Raw genomic sequence first — 25,469 nt, 5'->3', positions numbered from 1 at the left:
TCCGCACCAACACAATTATCACACTGCCATAAAAAATTAGGCAGGATTGTTAAGAGTTGAACTGAATCTGCATGGAAATCGATGCACGTCAGATGAAATGCTCGGCGGCACCAAGAAGAAAAGCGGACAGCATCAAAGCAAGGAAGCTGAGCGGCAGTGACGTCCGAACTGCATTCCGTGCAGTAATAAAGCGACATAGTGAAAACACGACCGAACGCAGTGAGAGCTGACCAATCTTACGGCCTGGGAAATATAAAGCTTTCAAATGCAAAACGTAGAAGAACAAGATTACACTACTCAACACGACATTGACGCTGTGAACCAAGCCGACTTCTATCAAAAAAAAGCGGGCTTAGTTCACAGCATCGAAAAAAAATTAAATTTTGCTGTGTATAATGTTAAAATAAGGATTTCTAATTACTTTTTAAATATTTTTAGTTTATTTTAATTTGCATTTTTTTAAATTATTTCGTACGAATGAAAATTAACGCCAGAATGGAAATGCCATATTTGAAAAAGATTAAAAGTATATTTTGGTATTTTTTTTTTTGAGAGTCAAACAGTATATTTTAGCGATAAGAAACGGGAAAGCGGGAAGAAACGCTTATACGTAACAAGTAATCGATTCTAGCTTCCGAATTAAAAACAAAAATTCGAGTTAAATGGCATTAATTCCACCTGTCACACGCCTTACATCCTCCATAATACGTATACTGGGCTGTAACCCCAGTCTTATGACGTTGCAAGGCACTAATACCTATCTTCTTGGAAACGGAAAAAAGTAAGAATGTGCTATGGTTCATCCAATGTTCAAATAATAAAAAAAACCTTCCAAAAAATTATCTATTAGACGGATACTGATTGATACAGGGGATGAGGATGTTCCTCAGTACATAGAACACTTAAACAATGTACTTCGCCGGGAACAAGCCTGTATTGCCACTATCATTCTGACTCACTGGCACCATGACCATGTCGGTGGTGTTAAGGATATTGTAGGCAGCAGACTGGCAGACAATGGTATGTAGTGCCTAAATATAAATAATTGTCACTTGCAGCTACTTATTAGTACTCTTTATTTCAGACTGTCAAGTATTTAAGTTTAGTCGGACCGATGCCAGTGATGTATGCCCAGAGATCCCAGCTCATATAAAATTGCAGCCGATGTCAAACAACCAAGAGTTTTCAGTAGAAGGAGCCAATATGCGTGTTGTACACACTCCAGGTCACACCACCGATCATATTGTACTATCGATGGACGAAGGGACGCTTTTTAGTGGCGACTGCATTTTAGGTTAGTTTTCGACTTGGATTGTACTTGTTTCCATTAATATAACGTGGTCTTTTTGCTAGGCGAGGGTACTGCCGTTTTTGAGGATCTATACGAATACATGAAAACCTTGGATACAATATTAAAAATCGAACCACAACGCATCTTTCCGGGGCATGGCAATATTATCGAGGAGCCTCTTCCCAAGATTGAGTACTACATAAATCATCGCAACAATCGTGAACAGCAGATACTCCACTTTTTTACCCAACGACCCCATAAGCGTTGGCAATCAATGGATGTTGTGCGGGTGGTTTACAGTCAGACCCCTCAGAAGCTGTGGCCCGCTGCGGCCTACAACGTAAGTCACCATCTCAAAAAGTTGCAAAAGGAGGGAAAGCTGCTGCTCAATAAATTAGATGAAGAAACATTTTATGTTTACAATCCATTAAGTTTGTTCTAGAATCTAGATCTTAAGTCTATATCTAAAATATTCGAGCACTTTGTTTGTAACAATATTTTATTTTCGGAATAAAATTAAATTATAAGGGCTTTGACATTAGAGGGGGAACGTTATGAGTTGCTGCTGAGACCGCAGCTCTACATTTATACCTGGTACTTAGTATGGCTACATTGAGCGACAAAGAGTGCGTGCGGGAGAGACAGAAAACGTGTCGGGCGCTGCGTAGTCTACGAATATTGATTTGTTCCTATTGGCTATACAAATTATCCGATCTGATTCAGATTCGGCAATCTGGTAGATATGGTCATTTTCTATGATTGTGCATTCTTAATTTTCTTGTATCTTCTCAATTGTGGATGCCACAGATTTTCGTCCTTTGTGGGGGCGGGGCGAAGTTTTGAAATACACATGTAACAGTGACATATCACAGAAGTCTGGATACAGTATGTCGTTGCTCTAGCTCTTATACTCTTTGAGCACTAGGCGCTCATAGACCTTTTTTTTCCGAATTCAATCACGCATACCCTCTTACTTTTTCCTTTTTCCATAAAGTATATGTGTTCTAAATATTATTTGAAAATTTTGTCATTAACCAATGCCGAATCACACTCAAAATTTTACATATGTGAAAGGTACACTTTTAATTAATGAACGCAGTTCTATCATTTTATTGGGAATATTTTCTTTTTAAAGTCTCCTTTTTATAATCCGGGTACATTTTTCTATGCTCCTGAACGCAACGCAACGAAAAATGTTTTTGTTCCTCATCCACTGTTAGACGGCCGTGAGAGTCTTTCATCAATTTCACAGCTCTTTCTGCTGTATCATTTACTGCCTTAAGTAATGAAAGACTCGTCTTGCTTTTTAAGTAAGATGGGTTACTGTTCCATGATGAAGGGCACAGACTCAAAAAACTGTCATCAATTTTAAGGCGATCAAATTATGTCCTGCTTTTTAAAGATATCAAAGGTAAAGAAATCGTCCATGTTTGTCTAAAATGGAAAGAAAACAAAAAATTTCATATTTGAGTAAATACTTAAAGGTTTTAATATTACTTACCAAAAAGTGCACCGTTATGATCGATGGTACATATCGTTTTCCTAAGCTGGTTCTATTTTGTTTAGTCAAAATTTGTGACCATTCTTTCCTTTACATCAAAAGTAACGTCGTCATCAAAAAGTGAGAGAGCCGATATTTTATCATGTAGATACCATAAATGATGACAAAATTTCTTCAAAGCAGCTTTTGCTATAGCTTCATCGAAAGTTTCATATTCTTTCAAGGATTTTAAAAAGCATAAATCCTGATACGGTGCTTTCAAGATACTACCAACAATGACAGGTCGTATATAGCTGCGATTTCTTTTTGAGTGAGCTTGAGCTGAGAGCTTAAGATTTACATTTTTAAGGTGTAAATGGCTCGTGCCATCCAACGAGTTTGATGCATTCTGCCAGGATGTCTTGCTTTCTGTTCCCGTCCAATGTCGCCACCAAGGAATATTATGGAGAGTTCAATTAACTCCCGAAAGTCTCCTCTAGCATAATTTTCTTTCAGTTTTGCTTGAAAAAACTCCAACCACACATAATATATAGAACGGCTAAAGTGCGCTTCCACAGTTTGTAGACCAGATTGTATTTTTAAAAAGTCAACATTTTTACAAGTATCCTTAAGCTTTTTAAAAAAGGGGAATATCTGGACTTCTTGCTATTTCCGCAACTTTTACTTCAAATACACTTTTCAGTACAAGCTCGTAGATGTGATGGCGATAGGCAAAATATAGCAAATCTCTATCAAATTTTTTCTCTAACAATAAGCACGTACCGTTAAACCGACCTGTGTTTGAATCTGTTGTATCAAAACAAAGAATTTATACACAATCTTTAAGATTCCATTTGAGAACCGCATTCAAAACAGCTTGTGCTTGCTCTTTAACTGTCGAACTTTGCAGATGTGGCACTGAAATGAGTTGTTCGGTATTTTCATATGCGATCACAATTGGAAGACGTTCCTCCTTACAGCTTCGAGAATCTAGAGCTGGTAAAAGCTTTCCATCCCAGTGCAGACTGACAACTTCTGGGATATTATTGTTGAAATCCTCTTTTATCACTATCGCGCGTTTCTTCCGACTTTCTGTACAAGCTCATCAAAATTGTAACCAAGTGCCTCTACAGTAGCTTTAAGAACGTAAGCTGAGTCCCTTACACTATGCTGGCTGATTAAGTTTTTGCTACCACGTCTTTTTATGTTTTGAGGCTGACCACTTTCGGTTATCATGGAGTTATGAGAGCTTTCAGCTATATCTTCCAAGCTTGACAGTAAATCAAAAAGTCGTTCTCTTTCGTAGTGATCAGACGTGTTTTTGTTTTGCGCTCCGAATTCTTTCCTTTTGTTTTGAATAAAAGCCGGTGTTTTCATAACTAAATTCTAATTATACTTTGTAACAGAAAACGAAGCAGGAGGCTAGGATCTGAAACGGTAGACGAGCAGATGGAGGGTATGATCGAGATCCATGCACGCGTTGCTGCCGGTCTCATGGTTAGTCGGGTAGAGTGGGGGTGGGGTAGGGAGAGATCGCGTCACGAGCTCGAGCATTAGGAGCAAAGACAATAAAAATAAGTTTCGCGTGCGGTTCAATGTTCAGACGGAAGAAATTTACAGCGCAATGACAGTCTAGGGAGATGAGTCAGCGGAACGAATTCACCCTTCCTTGATCGCACCAGTCCAAATATGCTGAGTAATGGGTAACGATCCCTAAATTAAACGCTCTACTTCGCTAGGTTACGTCATCTCGGCGCCACATGATCCTTTAATAACGGCAACAATTAACGGGAATTCATTACAAACAGTTTATTCATTAACTTTCCTACAAGCTCTCATGGCTGCTAACAGGGTAAATCTATATGTATAAAGGCTATTAAAATAATAAGGATAATATGTTCAAATAAGCTGCAATTAAGATTAATTATATATATAAAAATATCATGATGAAAGATCTTATTAGAATAGGGTCAACTAATTATAAAGAGTATATTCAGTAATAATGGTAATTACGTTACACAAATAGAAATATAGTCGAATAGTTTTCAGTTTAAATGCAAAAACAAGGGACGGATGGATGCATCTTTAAAGTGCACAGCAATTGCTTGTGGGGTAATCCCAATCATAAGATCGGTTGTCGATAGATTAGGAATTGCAGAAAGTTACATTGCTTGCGAAAGAGCAGAACAAAACAAACACGTGAACCATTGGATTGGTCAGCGTTACAGTACGGCTGGGAAGTTTACGGTCGAGGCATGGAATCTTTAATGTTGCTTCGACTTGCGTAAAATTTTGAATTCACATATAGCAGACGTTCACAATTTATCACTCACAGTACGATCAAGTCCAACGATGAAAGCGCTTCCATGTGGTCGATGAGGGTGGCTGAAAACTTGTAAATATCAGTGTGTCAGAGTAGATAGGCGGTATGCGCGAGTATTAGTTTTAGTTCCTTTCCTTCTAACTGCACTTTTCTTTATGATAATCCAAACAAACCGAATCATACGAAATTCACTTTTAAGGTTAATCCTAGGGTCAGTACAATAGTGGGGTTCCAAAGTATTATTCTAATATGAAGAAATGCATGGGCACAGCCATCATGATCGAGACACCGACTGACTTCATCAGCAACGCAAACAGTATAACGGCACCGGTAATTGTCTTCTCCTTGAGCGTTACTGTTCGTATGCGGGCGGCGTAATCGACGTAGCAATGACGAAAGTCACTGAGGATCTATACGAATACATGAAAACCTTGGATACAATATTAAAAATCGAACCACAACGCATCTTTCCGGGGCATGGCAATATTATCGAGGAGCCTCTTCCCAAGATTGAGTACTACATAAATCATCGCAACAATCGTGAACAGCAGATACTCCACTTTTTTACCCAACGACCCCATAAGCGTTGGCAATCAATGGATGTTGTGCGGGTGGTTTACAGTCAGACCCCTCAGAAGCTGTGGCCCGCTGCGGCCTACAACGTAAGTCACCATCTCAAAAAGTTGCAAAAGGAGGGAAAGCTGCTGCTCAATAAATTAGATGAAGAAACATTTTATGTTTACAATCCATTAAGTTTGTTCTAGAATCTAGATCTTAAGTCTATATCTAAAATATTCGAGCACTTTGTTTGTAACAATATTTTATTTTCGGAATAAAATTAAATTATAAGGGCTTTGACATTAGAGGGGGAACGTTATGAGTTGCTGCTGAGACCGCAGCTCTACATTTATACCTGGTACTTAGTATGGCTACATTGAGCGACAAAGAGTGCGTGCGGGAGAGACAGAAAACGTGTCGGGCGCTGCGTAGTCTACGAATATTGATTTGTTCCTATTGGCTATACAAATTATCCGATCTGATTCAGATTCGGCAATCTGGTAGATATGGTCATTTTCTATGATTGTGCATTCTTAATTTTCTTGTATCTTCTCAATTGTGGATGCCACAGATTTTCGTCCTTTGTGGGGGCGGGGCGAAGTTTTGAAATACACATGTAACAGTGACATATCACAGAAGTCTGGATACAGTATGTCGTTGCTCTAGCTCTTATACTCTTTGAGCACTAGGCGCTCATAGACCTTTTTTTCCGAATTCAATCACGCATACCCTCTTACTTTTTCCTTTTTCCATAAAGTATATGTGTTCTAAATATTATTTGAAAATTTTGTCATTAACCAATGCCGAATCACACTCAAAATTTTACATATGTGAAAGGTACACTTTTAATTAATGAACGCAGTTCTATCATTTTATTGGGAATATTTTCTTTTTAAAGTCTCCTTTTTATAATCCGGGTACATTTTTCTATCCTGAACGCAACGCAACGAAAAATGTTTTTGTTCCTCATCCACTGTTAGACGGCCGTGAGAGTCTTTCATCAATTTCACAGCTCTTTCTGCTGTATCATTTACTGCCTTAAGTAATGAAAGACTCGTCTTGCTTTTTAAGTAAGATGGGTTACTGTTCCATGATGAAGGGCACAGACTCAAAAAACTGTCATCAATTTTAAGGCGATCAAATTATGTCCTGCTTTTTAAAGATATCAAAGGTAAAGAAATCGTCCATGTTTGTCTAAAATGGAAAGAAAACAAAAAATTTCATATTTGAGTAAATACTTAAAGGTTTTAATATTACTTACCAAAAAGTGCACCGTTATGATCTTCCATCGATGGTACATATCGTTTTCCTAAGCTGGTTCTATTTTGTTTAGTCAAAATTTGTGACCATTCTTTCCTTTACATCAAAAGTAACGTCGTCATCAAAAAGTGAGAGAGCCGATATTTTATCATGTAGATACCATAAATGATGACAAAATTTCTTCAAAGCAGCTTTTGCTATAGCTTCATCGAAAGTTTCATATTCTTTCAAGGATTTTAAAAAGCATAAATCCTGATACGGTGCTTTCAAGATACTACCAACAATGACAGGTCGTATATAGCTGCGATTTCTTTTTGAGTGAGCTTGAGCTGAGAGCTTAAGATTTACATTTTTAAGGTGTAAATGGCTCGTGCCATCCAACGAGTTTGATGCATTCTGCCAGGATGTCTTGCTTTCTGTTCCCGTCCAATGTCGCCACCAAGGAATATTATGGAGAGTTCAATTAACTCCCGAAAGTCTCCTCTAGCATAATTTTCTTTCAGTTTTGCTTGAAAAAACTCCAACCACACATAATATATAGAACGGCTAAAGTGCGCTTCCACAGTTTGTAGACCAGATTGTATTTTTAAAAAGTCAACATTTTTACAAGTATCCTTAAGCTTTTTAAAAAGGGGAATATCTGGACTTCTTGCTATTTCCGCAACTTTTACTTCAAATACACTTTTCAGTACAAGCACGTAGATGTGATGGCGATAGGCAAAATATAGCAAATCTCTATCAAATTTTTTCTCTAACAATAAGCACGTACCGTTAAACCGACCTGTGTTTGAATCTGTTGTATCAAAACAAAGAATTTATACACAATCTTTAAGATTCCATTTGAGAACCGCATTCAAAACAGCTTGTGCTTGCTCTTTAACTGTCGAACTTTGCAGATGTGGCACTGAAATGAGTTGTTCGGTATTTTCATATGCGATCACAATTGGAAGACGTTCCTCCTTACAGCTTCGAGAATCTAGAGCTGGTAAAAGCTTTCCATCCCAGTGCAGACTGACAACTTCTGGGATATTATTGTTGAAATCCTCTTTTATCACTATCGCGCGTTTCTTCCGACTTTCTGTACAAATTCGTTGAATGGTTGACTTGTTAATACTAAGCTCATCAAAATTGTAACCAAGTGCCTCTACAGTAGCTTTAAGAACGTAAGCTGAGTCCCTTACACTATGCTGGCTGATTAAGTTTTTGCTACCACGTCTTTTTATGTTTTGAGGCTGACCACTTTCGGTTATCATGGAGTTATGAGAGCTTTCAGCTATATCTTCCAAGCTTGACAGTAAATCAAAAAGTCGTTCTCTTTCGTAGTGATCAGACGTGTTTTTGTTTTGCGCTCCGAATTCTTTCCTTTTGTTTTGAATAAAAGCCGGTGTTTTCATAACTAAATTCTAATTATACTTTGTAACAGAAAACGAAGCAGGAGGCTAGGATCTGAAACGGTAGACGAGCAGATGGAGGGTATGATCGAGATCCATGCACGCGTTGCTGCCGGTCTCATGGTTAGTCGGGTAGAGTGGGGGTGGGGTAGGGAGAGATCGCGTCACGAGCTCGAGCATTAGGAGCAAAGACAATAAAAATAAGTTTCGCGTGCGGTTCAATGTTCAGACGGAAGAAATTTACAGCGCAATGACAGTCTAGGGAGATGAGTCAGCGGAACGAATTCACCCTTCCTTGATCGCACCAGTCCAAATATGCTGAGTAATGGGTAACGATCCCTAAATTAAACGCTCTACTTCGCTAGGTTACGTCATCTCGGCGCCACATGATCCTTTAATAACGGCAACAATTAACGGGAATTCATTACAAACAGTTTATTCATTAACTTTCCTACAAGCTCTCATGGCTGCTAACAGGGTAAATCTATATGTATAAAGGCTATTAAAATAATAAGGATAATATGTTCAAATAAGCTGCAATTAAGATTAATTATATATATAAAAATATCATGATGAAAGATCTTATTAGACTAGGGTCAACTAATTATAAAGAGTATATTCAGTAATAATGGTAATTACGTTACACAAATAGAAATATAGTCGAATAGTTTTCAGTTTAAATGCAAAAACAAGGGACGGATGGATGCATCTTTAAAGTGCACAGCAATTGCTTGTGGGGTAATCCCAATCATAAGATCGGTTGTCGATAGATTCGGAATTGCAGAAAGTTACATTGCTTGCGAAAGAGCAGAACAAAACAAACACGTGAACCATTGGATTGGTCAGCGTTACAGTACGGCTGGGAAGTTTACGGTCGAGGCATGGAATCTTTAATGTTGCTTCGACTTGCGTAAAATTTTGAATTCACATATAGCAGACGTTCACAATTTATCACTCACAGTACGATCAAGTCCAACGATGAAAGCGCTTCCATGTGGTCGATGAGGGTGGCTGAAAACTTGTAAATATCAGTGTGTCAGAGTAGATAGGCGGTATGCGCGAGTATTAGTTTTAGTTCCTTTCCTTCTAACTGCACTTTTCTTTATGATAATCCAAACAAACCGAATCATACGAAATTCACTTTTAAGGTTAATCCTAGGGTCAGTACAATAGTGGGGTTCCAAAGTATTATTCTAATATGAAGAAATGCATGGGCACAGCCATCATGATCGAGACACCGACTGACTTCATCAGCAACGCAAACAGTATAACGGCACCGGTAATTGTCTTCTCCTTGAGCGTTACTGTTCGTATGCGGGCGGCGTAATCGACGTAGCAATGACGAAAGTCACTGAGGATCTATACGAATACATGAAAACCTTGGATACAATATTAAAAATCGAACCACAACGCATCTTTCCGGGGCATGGCAATATTATCGAGGAGCCTCTTCCCAAGATTGAGTACTACATAAATCATCGCAACAATCGTGAACAGCAGATACTCCACTTTTTTACCCAACGACCCCATAAGCGTTGGCAATCAATGGATGTTGTGCGGGTGGTTTACAGTCAGACCCCTCAGAAGCTGTGGCCCGCTGCGGCCTACAACGTAAGTCACCATCTCAAAAAGTTGCAAAAGGAGGGAAAGCTGCTGCTCAATAAATTAGATGAAGAAACATTTTATGTTTACAATCCATTAAGTTTGTTCTAGAATCTAGATCTTAAGTCTATATCTAAAATATTCGAGCACTTTGTTTGTAACAATATTTTATTTTCGGAATAAAATTAAATTATAAGGGCTTTGACATTAGAGGGGGAACGTTATGAGTTGCTGCTGAGACCGCAGCTCTACATGTATACCTGGTACTTAGTATGGCTACATTGAGCGACAAAGAGTGCGTGCGGGAGAGACAGAAAACGTGTCGGGCGCTGCGTAGTCTACGAATATTGATTTGTTCCTATTGGCTATACAAATTATCCGATCTGATTCAGATTCGGCAATCTGGTAGATATGGTCATTTTCTATGATTGTGCATTCTTAATTTTCTTGTATCTTCTCAATTGTGGATGCCACAGATTTTCGTCCTTTGTGGGGGCGGGGCGATGTTTTGAAATACACATGTAACAGTGACATATCACAGAAGTCTTATACTCTTTGAGCACTAGGCGCTCATAGACCATTTTTTTTCCGAATTCAATCACGCATACCTCTTACTTTTCCGTTTTTCCATAAAGTATATGTGTTCTAAATATTATTTGAAAATTTTGTCATTAACCAATGCCGAATCACACTCAAAATTTTACATATGTGAAAGGTACACTTTTAACTAATGAACGCAGTTCTATCATTTTATTGGGAATATTTTCTTTTTAAAGTCTCCTTTTTATAATCCGGGTACATTTTTCTATCCTGAACGCAACGCAACGAAAAATATTTTTGTTCCTCATCCACTGTTAGACGGCCGTGAGAGTCTTTCATCAATTTCACAGCTCTTTCTGCTGTATCATTTACTGCCTTAAGTAATGAAAGACTCGTCTTGCTTTTTAAGTAAGATGGGTTACTGTTCCATGATGAAGGGCACAGACTCAAAAAACTGTCATCAATTTTAAGGCAATCAAATTATGTCCTGCTTTTTAAAGATATCAAAGGTAAAGAAATCGTCCATGTTTGTCTAAAATGGAAAGAAAACAAAAAATTTCATATTTGAGTAAATACTTAAAGGTTTTAATATTACTTACCAAAAAGTGCACCGTTATGATCTTCCATCGATGGTACATATCGTTTTCCTAAGCTGGTTCTATTTTGTTTAGTCAAAATTTGTGACCATTCTTTCCTTTACATCAAAAGTAACGTCGTCATCAAAAAGTGAGAGAGCCGATATTTTATCATGTAGATACCATAAATGATGACAAAATTTCTTCAAAGCAGCTTTTGCTATAGCTTCATCGAAAGTTTCATATTCTTTCAAGGATTTTAAAAAGCATAAATCCTGCTTTCAAGATACTACCAACAATGACAGGTCGTATATAGCTGCGATTTCTTTTTGAGTGAGCTTGAGCTGAGAGCTTAAGATTTACATTTTTAAGGTGTAAATGGCTCGTGCCATCCAACGAGTTTGATGCATTCTGCCAGGATGTCTTGCTTTCTGTTCCCGTCCAATGTCGCCACCAAGGAATATTATGGAGAGTTCAATTAACTCCCGAAAGTCTCCTCTAGCATAATTTTCTTTCAGTTTTGCTTGAAAAAACTCCAACCACACATAATATATAGAACGGCTAAAGTGCGCTTCCACAGTTTGTAGACCAGATTGTATTTTTAAAAAGTCAACATTTTTACAAGTATCCTTAAGCTTTTTAAAAAGGGGAATATCTGGACTTCTTGCTATTTCCGCAACTTTTACTTCAAATACACTTTTCAGTACAAGCACGTAGATGTGATGGCGATAGGCAAAATATAGCAAATCTCTATCAAATTTTTTCTCTAACAATAAGCACGTACCGTTAAACCGACCTGTGTTTGAATCTGTTGTATCAAAACAAAGAATTTATACACAATCTTTAAGATTCCATTTGAGAACCGCATTCAAAACAGCTTGTGCTTGCTCTTTAACTGTCGAACTTTGCAGATGTGGCACTGAAATGAGTTGTTCGGTATTTTCATATGCGATCACAATTGGAAGACGTTCCTCCTTACAGCTTCGAGAATCTAGAGCTGGTAAAAGCTTTCCATCCCAGTGCAGACTGACAACTTCTGGGATATTATTGTTGAAATCCTCTTTTATCACTATCGCGCGTTTCTTCCGACTTTCTGTACAAATTCGTTGAATGGTTGACTTGTTAATACTAAGCTCATCAAAATTGTAACCAAGTGCCTCTACAGTAGCTTTAAGAACGTAAGCTGAGTCCCTTACACTATGCTGGCACCTATCTAAGGCAGCCACGAGCTTCGGAGTGATTAAGTTTTTGCTACCACGTCTTTTTATGTTTTGAGGCTGACCACTTTCGGTTATCATGGAGTTATGAGAGCTTTCAGCTATATCTTCCAAGCTTGACAGTAAATCAAAAAGTCGTTCTCTTTCGTAGTGATCAGACGTGTTTTTGTTTTGCGCTCCGAATTCTTTCCTTTTGTTTTGAATAAAAGCCGGTGTTTTCATAACTAAATTCTAATTATACTTTGTAACAGAAAACGAAGCAGGAGGCTAGGATCTGAAACGGTAGACGAGCAGATGGAGGGTATGATCGAGATCCATGCACGCGTTGCTGCCGGTCTCATGGTTAGTCGGGTAGAGTGGGGGTGGGGTAGGGAGAGATCGCGTCACGAGCTCGAGCATTAGGAGCAAAGACAATAAAAATAAGTTTCGCGTGCGGTTCAATGTTCAGACGGAAGAAATTTACAGCGCAATGACAGTCTAGGGAGATGAGTCAGCGGAACGAATTCACCCTTCCTTGATCGCACCAGTCCAAATATGCTGAGTAATGGGTAACGATCCCTAAATTAAACGCTCTACTTCGCTAGGTTACGTCATCTCGGCGCCACATGATCCTTTAATAACGGCAACAATTAACGGGAATTCATTACAAACAGTTTATTCATTAACTTTCCTACAAGCTCTCATGGCTGCTAACAGGGTAAATCTATATGTATAAAGGCTATTAAAATAATAAGGATAATATGTTCAGATAAGCTGCAATTAAGATTAATTATATATATAAAAATATCATGATGAAAGATCTTATTAGACTAGGGTCAACTAATTATAAAGAGTATATTCAGTAATAATGGTAATTACGTTACACAAATAGAAATATAGTCGAATAGTTTTCAGTTTCAATGCAAAAACAAGGGACGGATGGATGCATCTTTAAAGTGCACAGCAATTGCTTGTGGGGTAATCCCAATCATAAGATCGGTTGTCGATAGATTCGGAATTGCAGAAAGTTACATTGCTTGCGAAAGAGCAGAACAAAACAAACACGTGAACCATTGGATTGGTCAGCGTTACAGTACGGCTGGGAAGTTTACGGTCGAGGCATGGAATCTTTAATGTTGCTTCGACTTGCGTAAAATTTTGAATTCACATATAGCAGACGTTCACAGGTTATCACTCACAGTACGATCAAGTCCAACGATGAAAGCGCTTCCATGTGGTCGATGAGGGTGGCTGAAAACTTGTAAATATCAGTGTGTCAGAGTAGATAGGCGGTATGCGCGAGTATTAGTTTTAGTTCCTTTCCTTCTAACTGCACTTTTCTTTATGATAATCCAAACAAACCGAATCATACGAAATTCACTTTTAAGGTTAATCCTAGGGTCAGTACAATAGTGGGGTTCCAAAGTATTATTCTAATATGAAGAAATGCATGGGCACAGCCATCATGATCGAGACACCGACTGACTTCATCAGCAACGCAAACAGTATAACGGCACCGGTAATTGTCTTCTCCTTGAGCGTTACTGTTCGTATGCGGGCGGCGTAATCGACGTAGCAATGACGAAAGTCACTGAGGATCTATACGAATACATGAAAACCTTGGATACAATATTAAAAATCGAACCACAACGCATCTTTCCGGGGCATGGCAATATTATCGAGGAGCCTCTTCCCAAGATTGAGTACTACATAAATCATCGCAACAATCGTGAACAGCAGATACTCCACTTTTTTACCCAACGACCCCATAAGCGTTGGCAATCAATGGATGTTGTGCGGGTGGTTTACAGTCAGACCCCTCAGAAGCTGTGGCCCGCTGCGGCCTACAACGTAAGTCACCATCTCAAAAAGTTGCAAAAGGAGGGAAAGCTGCTGCTCAATAAATTAGATGAAGAAACATTTTATGTTTACAATCCATTAAGTTTGTTCTAGAATCTAGATCTTAAGTCTATATCTAAAATATTCGAGCACTTTGTTTGTAACAATATTTTATTTTCGGAATAAAATTAAATTATAAGGGCTTTGACATTAGAGGGGGAACGTTATGAGTTGCTGCTGAGACCGCAGCTCTACATTTATACCTGGTACTTAGTATGGCTACATTGAGCGACAAAGAGTGCGTGCGGGAGAGACAGAAAACGTGTCGGGCGCTGCGTAGTCTACGAATATTGATTTGTTCCTATTGGCTATACAAATTATCCGATCTGATTCAGATTCGGCAATCTGGTAGATATGGTCATTTTCTATGATTGTGCATTCTTAATTTTCTTGTATCTTCTCAATTGTGGATGCCACAGATTTTCGTCCTTTTTGGGGGGGGGGCGAAGTTTTGAAATACACATGTAACAGTGACATATCACAGAAGTCTTATACTCTTTGAGCACTAGGCGCTCATAGACCATTTTTTTTCCGAATTCAATCACGCATACCTCTTACTTTTCCGTTTTTCCATAAAGTATATGTGTTCTAAATATTATTTGAAAATTTTGTCATTAACCAATGCCGAATCACACTCAAAATTTTACATATGTGAAAGGTACACTTTTAACTAATGAACGCAGTTCTATCATTTTATTGGGAATATTTTCTTTTTAAAGTCTCCTTTTTATAATCCGGGTACATTTTTCTATGCTCCTGAACGCAACGCAACGAAAAATGTTTTTGTTCCTCATCCACTGTTAGACGGCCGTGAGAGTCTTTCATCAATTTCACAGCTCTTTCTGCTGTATCATTTACTGCCTTAAGTAATGAAAGACTCGTCTTGCTTTTTAAGTAAGATGGGTTACTGTTCCATGATGAAGGGCACAGACTCAAAAAACTGTCATCAATTTTAAGGCAATCAAATTATGTCCTGCTTTTTAAAGATATCAAAGGTAAAGAAATCGTCCATGTTTGTCTAAAATGGAAAGAAAACAAAAAATTTCATATTTGAGTAAATACTTAAAGGTTTTAATATTACTTACCAAAAAGTGCACCGTTATGATCTTCCATCGATGGTACATATCGTTTTCCTAAGCTGGTTCTATTTTGTTTAGTCAAAATTTGTGACCATTCTTTCCTTTACATCAAAAGTAACGTCGTCATCAAAAAGTGAGAGAGCCGATATTTTATCATGTAGATACCATAAATGATGACAAAATTTCTTCAAAGCAGCTTTTGCTATAGCTTCATCGAAAGTTTCATATTCTTTCAAGGATTTTAAAAAGCATAAATCCTGATACGGTGCTTTCAAGATACTACCAACAATGACAGGTCGTATATAGCTGCGATTTCTTTTTGAGTGAGCTTGAGCTGAGAGCTTAAGATTTACATTTTTAAGGTGTAAATGGCTCGTGCCATCCAACGAGTTTGATGCATTCTGCCAGGATGTCTTGCTTTCTGTTCCCGTCCAATGTCGCCACCAAGGAATATTATGGAGAGTTCAATTAACTCCCGAAAGTCTCCTCTAGCATAATTTTCTTTCAGTTTTGCTTGAAAAAACTCCAACCACACATAATATATAGAACGGCTAAAGTGCGCTTCCACAGTTTGTAGACCAGATTGTATTTTTAAAAAGTCAACATTTTTACAAGTATCCTTAAGCTTTTTAAAAAGGGGAATATCTGGACTTCTTGCTATTTCCGCAACTTTTACTTCAAATACACTTTTCAGTACAAGCACGTAGATGTGATGGCGATAGGCAAAATATAGCAAATCTCTATCAAATTTTTTCTCTAACAATAAGCACGTACCGTTAAACCGACCTGTGTTTGAATCTGTTGTATCAAAACAAAGAATTTATACACAATCTTTAAGATTCCATTTGAGAACCGCATTCAAAACAGCTTGTGCTTGCTCTTTAACTGTCGAACTTTGCAGATGTGGCACTGAAATGAGTTGTTCGGTATTTTCATATGCGATCACAATTGGAAGACGTTCCTCCTTACAGCTTCGAGAATCTAGAGCTGGTAAAAGCTTTCCATCCCAGTGCAGACTGACAACTTCTGGGATATTATTGTTGAAATCCTCTTTTATCACTATCGCGCGTTTCTTCCGACTTTCTGTACAAATTCGTTGAATGGTTGACTTGTTAATACTAAGCTCATCAAAATTGTAACCAAGTGCCTCTACAGTAGCTTTAAGAACGTAAGCTGAGTCCCTTACACTATGCTGGCATCTATCTAAGGCAGCCACGAGCTTCGGAGTGATTAAGTTTTTGCTACCACGTCTTTTTATGTTTTGAGGCTGACCACTTTCGGTTATCATGGAGTTATGAGAGCTTTCAGCTATATCTTCCAAGCTTGACAGTAAATCAAAAAGTCGTTCTTTTTTGTTTTGCGCTCCGAATTTTTTCCTTTTGTTTTGAATACAAGCCGGTGTTTTCATAACTAAATTCTAATTATATATAAATATATAAATATTATATAAATTTGTAACAGATAACGAAGCAGGAGGCTAGGATCTGAAACGGTAGACGAGCAGATGGAGGGTATGATCGAGATCCATGCACGCGTTGCTGCCGGTCTCATGGTTAGTCGGGTAGAGTGGGGGTGGGGTAGGGAGAGATCGCGTCACGAGCTCGAGCATTAGGAGCAAAGACAATAAAAATAAGTTTCGCGTGCGGTTCAATGTTCAGACGGAAGAAATTTACAGCGCAATGACAGTCTAGGGAGATGAGTCAGCGGAACGAATTCGAGCGGGAGTTGCTTGCGGTGTCATTGCAACTCGGTATGCCCACCCTTCCTTGATCGCACCAGTCCAAATATGCTGAGTAATGGGTAACGATCCCTAAAGTAGAGCGTTTATACTTCGCTAGGTTACGTCATCTCGGCGCCACATGATCCTTTAATAACGGCAACAATTAACGGGAATTCATTACAAACAGTTTATTCATTAACTTTCCTACAAGCTCTCATGGCTGCTAACAGGGTAAATCTATATGTATAAAGGCTATTAAAATAATAAGGATAATATGTTCAAATAAGCTGCAATTAAGATTAATTATATATATAAAAATATCATGATGAAAGATCTTATTAGACTAGGGTCAACTAATTATAAAGAGTATATTCAGTAATAATGGTAATTACGTTACACAAATAGAAATATAGTCGAATAGTTTTCAGTTTAAATGCAAAAACAAGGGACGGATGGATGCATCTTTAAAGTGCACAGCAATTGCTTGTGGGGTAATCCCAATCATAAGATCGGTTGTCGATAGATTCGGAATTGCAGAAAGTTACATTGCTTGCGAAAGAGCAGAACAAAACAAACACGTGAACCATTGGATTGGTCAGCGTTACAGTACGGCTGGGAAGTTTACGGTCGAGGCATGGAATCTTTAATGTTGCTTCGACTTGCGTAAAATTTTGAATTCACATATAGCAGACGTTCACAGGTTATCACTCACAGTACGATCAAGTCCAACGATGAAAGCGCTTCCATGTGGTCGATGAGGGTGGCTGAAAACTTGTAAATATCAGTGTGTCAGAGTAGATAGGCGGTATGCGCGACTATTAGTTTTAGTTCCTTTCCTTCTAACTGCACTTTTCTTTATGATAATCCAAACAAACCGAATCATATGAAATTCACTTTTAAGGTTAATCCTAGGGTCAGTACAATAGTGGGGTTCCAAAGTATTATTCTAATATGAAGAAATGCATGGGCACAGCCATCATGATCGAGACACCGACTGACTTCATCAGCAACGCAAACAGTATAACGGCACCGGTAATTGTCTTCTCCTTGAGCGTTACTGTTCGTATGCGGGCGGCGTAATCGACGTAGCAATGACGAAAGTCACTGAAGAGGGAATAGTCAATCTCACACATATGTACATACACTTGCTCGCATATCTCTGCGTACACTTAGAAAATGAATACATTTTCATGTTTAGTTGCGGATAACTTCTAATATAAGGCACTTTGGGCAACGATTTTTTTTTTATAATATTCTTTGCTTATTTCTAAACCTATCTACATTTGATTTTTATTCAATAAAACTAACTAAATAGGAAAAAAAAATCATTAAAAAAAACATAAGACAAATTTGACACCTCAAAAGTCTGCGTACACTCCAACAATTCTGCGTACACGACTAAAATTCTAAGTTGTTAATATTTTGTGGGATCTCCCTATCGTTTTAAAACATCTGCCAGACGTCTAGGCATTGAGTCAACCAAATTCCTGGTGTCCTCGGAAGCTATTTTGTCCCATTCCTCCAGGATAACTTCCTTCAACATGTTTTTAGAGCTTATGGTGTGCTTACGAGTCCTGCGATCGAGTAAATCCCATAGATGTTCTATGGGATACAGGTCTGGGGACTAAGGAGGCGATCGAAGCTCATTTTGTACATTGTAAAGCAAACAGAGCTTAACATTGTGGGCAGTATGCGTCGGATCATTGTCCTGTTGGCAGCAAAAGTCGTCTTCAAGCTGTAATTTTTGGACACTCTGCTGAAGGATTTCTTTCAGAATTTGAATATAGGCTTCTCCAAAGTTATATCTGATGAATCTGTCCGACGCACTTGGAAAAAGGTGGGGTATCATGGCCGAGATGCTCGTAGGAAGCCGTATGTATTTGGGGTCAATAGGAAAAAGCGTATGCATTTCGCCAATGAGCACATTTCAAGGTTCCCAGCTTCTGGAAAAGGGTTATTTCTTCAGATAAGAGCAAGGGCATAAAAGACAAGAAAATTTTTTGGAGTAAAAGTGGAACAGCCATGGACAAAGAACATTTACTACCGACTGTAAAACATGGAAGTGGTGGTGTAATGGTGTGGGGTTGTATGGAGGCCAATGGTGTTGGAAATCTCATTTTTATAGAATCCACAATGGACCACAAAGCCTATATTCAAATTCTGAAAGAAATCCTTCAGCAGAGTGTCCAAAAATTACAGCTTGAAGACGACTTTTGCTGCCAACAGGACAATGATCCGACGCATACTGCCCACAATGTTAAGCTCTGTTTGCTTTACAATGTACAAAATGAGCTTCGATCGCCTCCTTAGTCCCCAGACCTGTATCCCATAGAACATCTATGGGATTTACTCGATCGCAGGACTCGTAAGCACACCATAAGCTCTAAAAACATGTTGAAGGAAGTTATCCTGGAGGAATGGGACAAAATAGCTTCCGAGGACACCAGGAATTTGGTTGACTCAATGCCTAGACGTCTGGCAGATGTTTTAAAACGATAGGGAGATCCCACAAAATATTAACAACTTAGAATTTTAGTCGTGTACGCAGAATTGTTGGAGTGTACGCAGACTTTTGAGGTGTCAAATTTGTCTTATGTTTTTTTTAATGATTTTTTTTTCCTATTTAGTTAGTTTTATTGAATAAAAATCAAATGTAGATAGGTTTAGAAATAAGCAAAGAATATTATAAAAAAAAAATCGTTGCCCAAAGTGCCTTATATTAGAAGTTATCCGCAACTAAACATGAAAATGTATTCATTTTCTAAGTGTACGCAGAGATATGCGAGCAAGTGTATGTATGTCACTGCACTCGTAGATAAATGCCCATCGACCGTTTTTCACTGGGGTAGGCCGAGCAAGGCTTGTATGTGTGTGGACCCACGCCTGTACACGCTGCGGTAAATACAGTTATGCTCACACGTATGCAGACGCCACGCCGAAAGAAGATTTGGGGTCGAAGACGGCTAACACATACAGTAGTCGATCGGTACGATGGATACTTATATGTGTGGCAAGGTGACGAGACTGTAGTGGGTACGGCTTACGGCACTACGACCGGCGTTTCGTACGGTATTACGTACGACCAAACCTATGGTTAGGTTTTTAAGAAAAAAAAACGAACTTTAATTTTCTGTTGGCCGGCAGTTGGGGTACAATTTCCACTCACCCGATGGGTTCGGCCTTCGCTTAATAAACGTAGGAATGGTCGGCTGATCTTTTGACTAGATCTTAGCCACGATGGACACGCGGTAATTTCGGTCGAGGTTAGAATTTTTTTTTTCTTTCACTGCACTACTGGAGTATTTTCCTCAGACGTCCGTCTGGGATCGCGAGTAAAATTGAAAAGAACATGCCCAAGCCACTCTCCTTCCGCTTGAGCCCTTGGTTCTCTCATTCCCCTTTTTTTTCACCACACCTTGACAGTAGCCGCTGTTAACTTATGTCATTTTTTTTCTTGCGCATAACTGCCCAAAAGGTGCAAGGTGCATGTCTAAGGGAAGGGGAAACCGTGGGACGGTTATCCGATATTTTTGGTTGGACAGGCGCCACTACAACACCCCCCTACCAAGATCACACTTGACAGTGATACACTGAAAAGAGTGATCCACGCCTGAAACCTCATTGTTTTATATCTTTAGCATGGAATTTCCCTAGGAGACCTCCATGTAGGTCCTCGAGTTCGTAGTAACTATTACCAAGTCTTTTTCTCACCCGGGCTTTCACGAAAGTAGGTGCCAGCTTGGCATTAAAGCCTCTGCTGAAGTTACTTTGCTGGAAGTTTCTTTTATACACTTCCTGACCAACGACAAACGAGACTTCCTTCAACAAAATTTACTTTTTTCGACATTAATTGTTAACCCAGCTTGTTTTAACCGAGATGCTAGCTCGGATAACACACGCACATGAATTTCGAACGTAGAAGATACAACGAGCAAATCATCTAGATAGACGAACAGTTCATGTCGTAACTGAGAGGGTATATCTTTATCCATTAATTTACACATGGTTTGTGGAGCGTTGGTTAGTCCAAATGACATCACTGTGTATTGATACAGGGGTCTCCCGGGACGGTGAACGCGGTCTTTTCGCGAGCGTCTGGAGTCAATGGGATCTGCCAATAGGCATCCTTCAGGTCGATGCTGGAAATATATTCAGCTTTTGGTAGTCGGCTTAATATTCCATCGATCAAAGGCATGGGATATGCGCTCTTCACTGTGACTTCGTTGACCTTACGGCTATCGAGACATATTCTCACCTTTCCAGGTTTCCTAACGAGAATGACTGGTGACGACCAGGGACTATCGGACTCCTCAATAACGCCAAGCGCTATCATTCTATCTACTTCCTCAAACATGACCTTTTCGACGGCCGGAGATACCGAATAGTGCCGCTGTTTAATAGGCTTTGCATCCCCTATCGTGACTTATCCAGCTGGTTCGACCTAGACCTTCTTTGGCGAATGACGGGAACTTTTGGATAGCCTCTGACAACATGGCCTGTTGCGAATCCGTTAGGCTTATATGCATATGGTCATCCTTGGCTAAGGCAGCAACTTCGGGCTTGGCATTCTGGGTTACTACACCTGGAGGTAACAATTTAAATGCAGCCCAAAAGTCCATGCCAAGGTATAATTCTTGAGCGAGTGATGATACTAAATAAAATGTTATGGGTTTAGTTTCATCTCGAAACAGCACGGGAGTGGAGATTTTGCCTACAATTTTCTGCGCAGCTCCATCAGCAGTTCGCACAGATGCATTAATGGTTTTGACGGTCGCATGACTAACTTTCAACGCGAGCTCCCCTCCTATACAACTGATTGTTGCTCCTGTATCCAAAAGACCAGTGACTGTTCTTCCCAATAGTTGGACCTCTGCATACGGTCTTATGTCCTGCGCATTCCCAACCACGGCGGATAACAAAACTTTTCGTTCTTGCTTTCGTGCTACATTATACGCACATCTACGCAACTTCATTCGTAGGGAGCGTTGGCTACCATTCTCTATCTCTGTCTTGGTTGGTAAGTCTGGTATTTGTGACATGGCCGGTTGAAGTGGTAGCGAGTTTGTTTTTGAACTCGTTACTCCGTATTGGTGGGTTTCGATACCATCTGTCTGCGTGCACTGATCAACGGTGCACGAGCTGCCAAGTGTTTTGGATTGCATTTTCTACAAGAGGGCTTGTAAGTGTCAGCTTTCCCACACCCATAACAAAAAACCCTCCGCTCTCCAGAACATTCTTGGTAACGGTGACCTAACATCCCACAATTCCAACAGTTCCAACAGGTCATGGCATCAATACTTGCATCATATACAACATCAGCATCGTCATCCGTCTCACTGAACGTTTGATGCATCTCATTAATATGTCGTTTAGACGCAGCACCCTGTAACGTCGTCGTAGATTTGGACAAGTTCTGCAAGAATCGCTCGCGAGTACGAACTATATGACGTAGCTCTGCGATACTCTTAATGGGTACATACAAGATTTCGTGTTGAATTTCTGGAACTAAATTGGCTTTAAGAGCTTCTAACAGATAGGGCTCAGTCATTGGCTGTACTAGTTTGTCTGCCAATGCGACTATTGCTTCATAAAATAAATCAAACGGTTCATTTGGCTTCTGTTTCCGCTGCGTGATCGCTGAGCGGATATCCAAGTCGGTACGTCCGTCTTTGAATTGAGTCTTGAGTGCTACGCACAGGTCGGACCATCGGATGAGGGGGACACTCTTGTGGTATCGCCAGAACCATTCACTGGCACTGCCCTCAAACAGGTTGCTCGCTAACAGTTCAAAATTTCCATTTAAGGATTGGTTGGTCATGGCATTTACCCTATAAATGAAGTCGTCCACGCCAATGGAGGAATGACCTGAAAACCGTATTTTCCAATTTGAAATGATTTGGCTTATTCTATCAGCTCGTAGCTCTGAGACTGGCGGGGTACCTCCTAGACTATATATAGATGGTGGCTCTCTGGCCGTCTGTCTTTCCGAACTACCCCCGAACAGTTGCTGAAACGTTTGTTGTTCTACCTCGTCGATGGTTTGTATATTGATTGGTTGTGAACGAACACTTTCAATACCTTCACGGGACGCCGTTTGCTGAATCGATAATTTCTGCAGGCCAGTTTCTATGGTCTGCGCTAATATGTGGGTATGGCCTGCATTGCAGCTGACAAAGCATCGGCAATAACCTGGTGTAGACCTGCATTGGTCGAAGCTGCATTTGCTTCCATTTGTACTTCCGGGTTTGTCTCACTAATAGTTGACCCGCTTGGGGCGTCTGCGTTGGGATCGGTTGCCCTACCCTTAGACCTAGTCTGGTGCATGGTTGAGCTGGGGTCTTGGCTTGCAGTCTGGGCTGCGGCAATCTCCTCAGCTAAATTCAAAGCCGATGCATGCAAGCTAACGTGGCAGACAGGACAAATCTTTTTGGCTCCAGCTTTACGGTTAAAACAGACTCGGTGGAATTGGTGTTCACAGCTGGTGGTAATTAACTGAGCTAGGTAATCAACTTCCTTTGCGCACGTGCTACAAATTATTCCCTGATTCTCTATTTGAGCGAAATTCTCGGGACTACGACTTAGGGGCATGATTATCGTACATAATGTCTTACCCAACGATCTTTTATAGATAATTACGACACTAAATACGGACTAATTTATATATCAAGGCAAAGGAATACAAACGACAAAATGTTTTTAAATAAAAGGATCATGATTCTGCTTCGATGCACATAAGAGATAGACTTAATCTCGTTCGCTATTTAATCTCACTGTCTAAGAGACGAATTCGTGTAGAAACAAAGATACTGTGTCGGACAGGTTCTTTCTACCGCGAGACAGGCGATAGCGTTTTGCCATACATACACCTGATTTCTATCAAAGGCTGAATCCTATCCTATCCAAAAAAAACTGGACCAAGTAGGTCTTACTTTGCATCAACTGGACCAAGAGCTTACTCTAACAGCTTCAGGATTTCGACAGTCGACGACGCTCTTTATAGTTGGGAGGATGATAGAAAATAAAAAACACTGCAAATAAACTTCCTTGCGTATACTCTCAACTCCGCGAGATAGGTTATAGCTTGTCGCCATAAATTAACCCAATTTCGATCGACGGAGGGAATATCTACCTGCGAGCGAGCCCGGCAGCCGCCTCAAGCTAACCTAACCTTATGGGGTCGGAAACGATTCCTTCTGGACGTTACACACATCCACTTTTACCACAAATCTAATACACCCCAATACTCATTTTGAGTATCGGGTATAAAAACACAAGAACATTTTTTTTCCAACTTTTACCGATTATTTAAAGTCAAAACGAGGGGGAACGTTGTGAGTTGCTGCGGACACCGCAACTCTACGGTTATACCCGATACTAAGTCAGTATGGCTCTCCTCCGGCAGACGCCGCTAATATTTAACGACACGACAAAGAGTGCGTGCGAGAGAGACAGAAAATCAGTCTGAGCGTGACGTCGGGCGCTGCGTAGCCGCTGAAAATTGTTTTTTTCCTTTTCGGCTATAAAAATTATCCGATCTGATCAAAATTCAGCAATCTGATAGATATGATCATTATCTATGATTCTGCGTTTTTAGTTTTCTCGAATCTGCAATATTGTGGATGCAACAGATTTTCGTCCTTTGTGGGGGCGGAAGGGGGTGGGGCGAAATTTTGATACAAACGTTTTATAGTGAGATCTAACAGAAGTGCGGATACCAAATTTGGTTACTCTAGCTTTAATAGTCTCTGAGATTTGTGAATATCCCCAGATTTGCATTCTTTGCGGGGGCGGAAGGGGGTGTGGCGAAATTTTGAAACAAACTCGTCTCGGTCCGATATATTAGGAGTGTGGATACCAAATTTGTTTGCTCTAGCTTTTATAGTCTCTGAGATCTAGGCGCTAATGTTTTACTCTAAGCAAAGCCGCCTATGCTACGTGTGTGTTAGAGAGAGACAGGGCGAGAAAAAATGAAATTGTTTTCTTGATGCTGGCTATAATAATAATACGATCCAATTCAGATTCCGCAGTCTATAAGATATGGTCATTCTCTACGATTCTGCGTTTTTGGTTTTATCTTATCTTTAAAATTGTGGATGCCACAGATTTTCGCCCTTTGTGGGGGCGGAAGTGGGCGGGGCAAAGTTTTGAAATATTTTTGTAGCAGTGAAGTCTGCTACAGTCTTTTTGTCACAGAAGTCTGGATCCAAAACATCGTTGCTCTGGCTCTTATAGTCTTTGAGCATTAGGCGCTGAAGGGGACGGACAGACGGACGGACGGACAGACGGACGGACGGACAGACAGACATGGCTCAATCGACTCGGCTATTGATGCTGATCAAGAATATATATACTTTATGGGGTCGGAAACGATTCCTTCAGGACGTTACACACATCCATTTTCACCACAAATCTAATATACCCCAATACTCATTTTGAGTATCGCGTATAATTACGCGAAAAAAATATAGAAAAAATTAATAATTTTGCGTTTGCAAGCTTAATAAATATATCCCAAATGGTAAGATGAAGCTCCGATGTGTTGGGGTCCGATTAAT

The 25,469-nt window shown here is 39.7% G+C and overlaps 2 protein-coding genes across 3 annotated transcripts; both read left to right on the top strand.

Moving 5' to 3' along the window:
- The first annotated feature begins 570 nt into the window (after positions 1-570).
- LOC4811751 (beta-lactamase-like protein 2 homolog) lies at positions 571-5,943 on the top strand. 2 transcript variants are annotated; one of them, XM_033383155.1, is made up of 5 exons: positions 571-781; positions 851-1,020; positions 1,085-1,294; positions 1,354-1,376; positions 5,502-5,943. In XM_033383155.1, the coding sequence occupies exons 1-5, from the start codon at positions 663-665 to the stop codon at positions 5,856-5,858; spliced, it is 879 nt and encodes a 292-aa protein (XP_033239046.1). In that variant the 5' UTR covers positions 571-662; the 3' UTR covers positions 5,859-5,943. The 2 variants fall into 2 exon arrangements, with proteins under 2 accessions (XP_033239046.1, XP_001352322.2); XM_001352286.4 differs by lacking the exon at positions 5,502-5,943 and having other exon boundaries at positions 573-781; positions 1,354-1,788.
- A 3,698-nt stretch (positions 5,944-9,641) lies between these two features.
- On the top strand, positions 9,642-10,016 carry LOC117185093 (beta-lactamase-like protein 2 homolog). Its single transcript, XM_033384919.1, has one exon. The coding sequence runs from the start codon at positions 9,642-9,644 to the stop codon at positions 10,014-10,016; it is 375 nt and encodes a 124-aa protein (XP_033240810.1).
- Positions 10,017-25,469: the final 15,453 nt, after the last annotated feature.

Source organism: Drosophila pseudoobscura, chromosome X (genome assembly GCF_009870125.1).
Source record: "Drosophila pseudoobscura strain MV-25-SWS-2005 chromosome X, UCI_Dpse_MV25, whole genome shotgun sequence".
NCBI lineage: Eukaryota > Metazoa > Arthropoda > Insecta > Diptera > Drosophilidae > Drosophila > Drosophila pseudoobscura.
The sequence above is the reverse complement of the archived record's forward strand: the minus strand, read 5'-3'. Positions and strand labels throughout refer to the sequence as shown.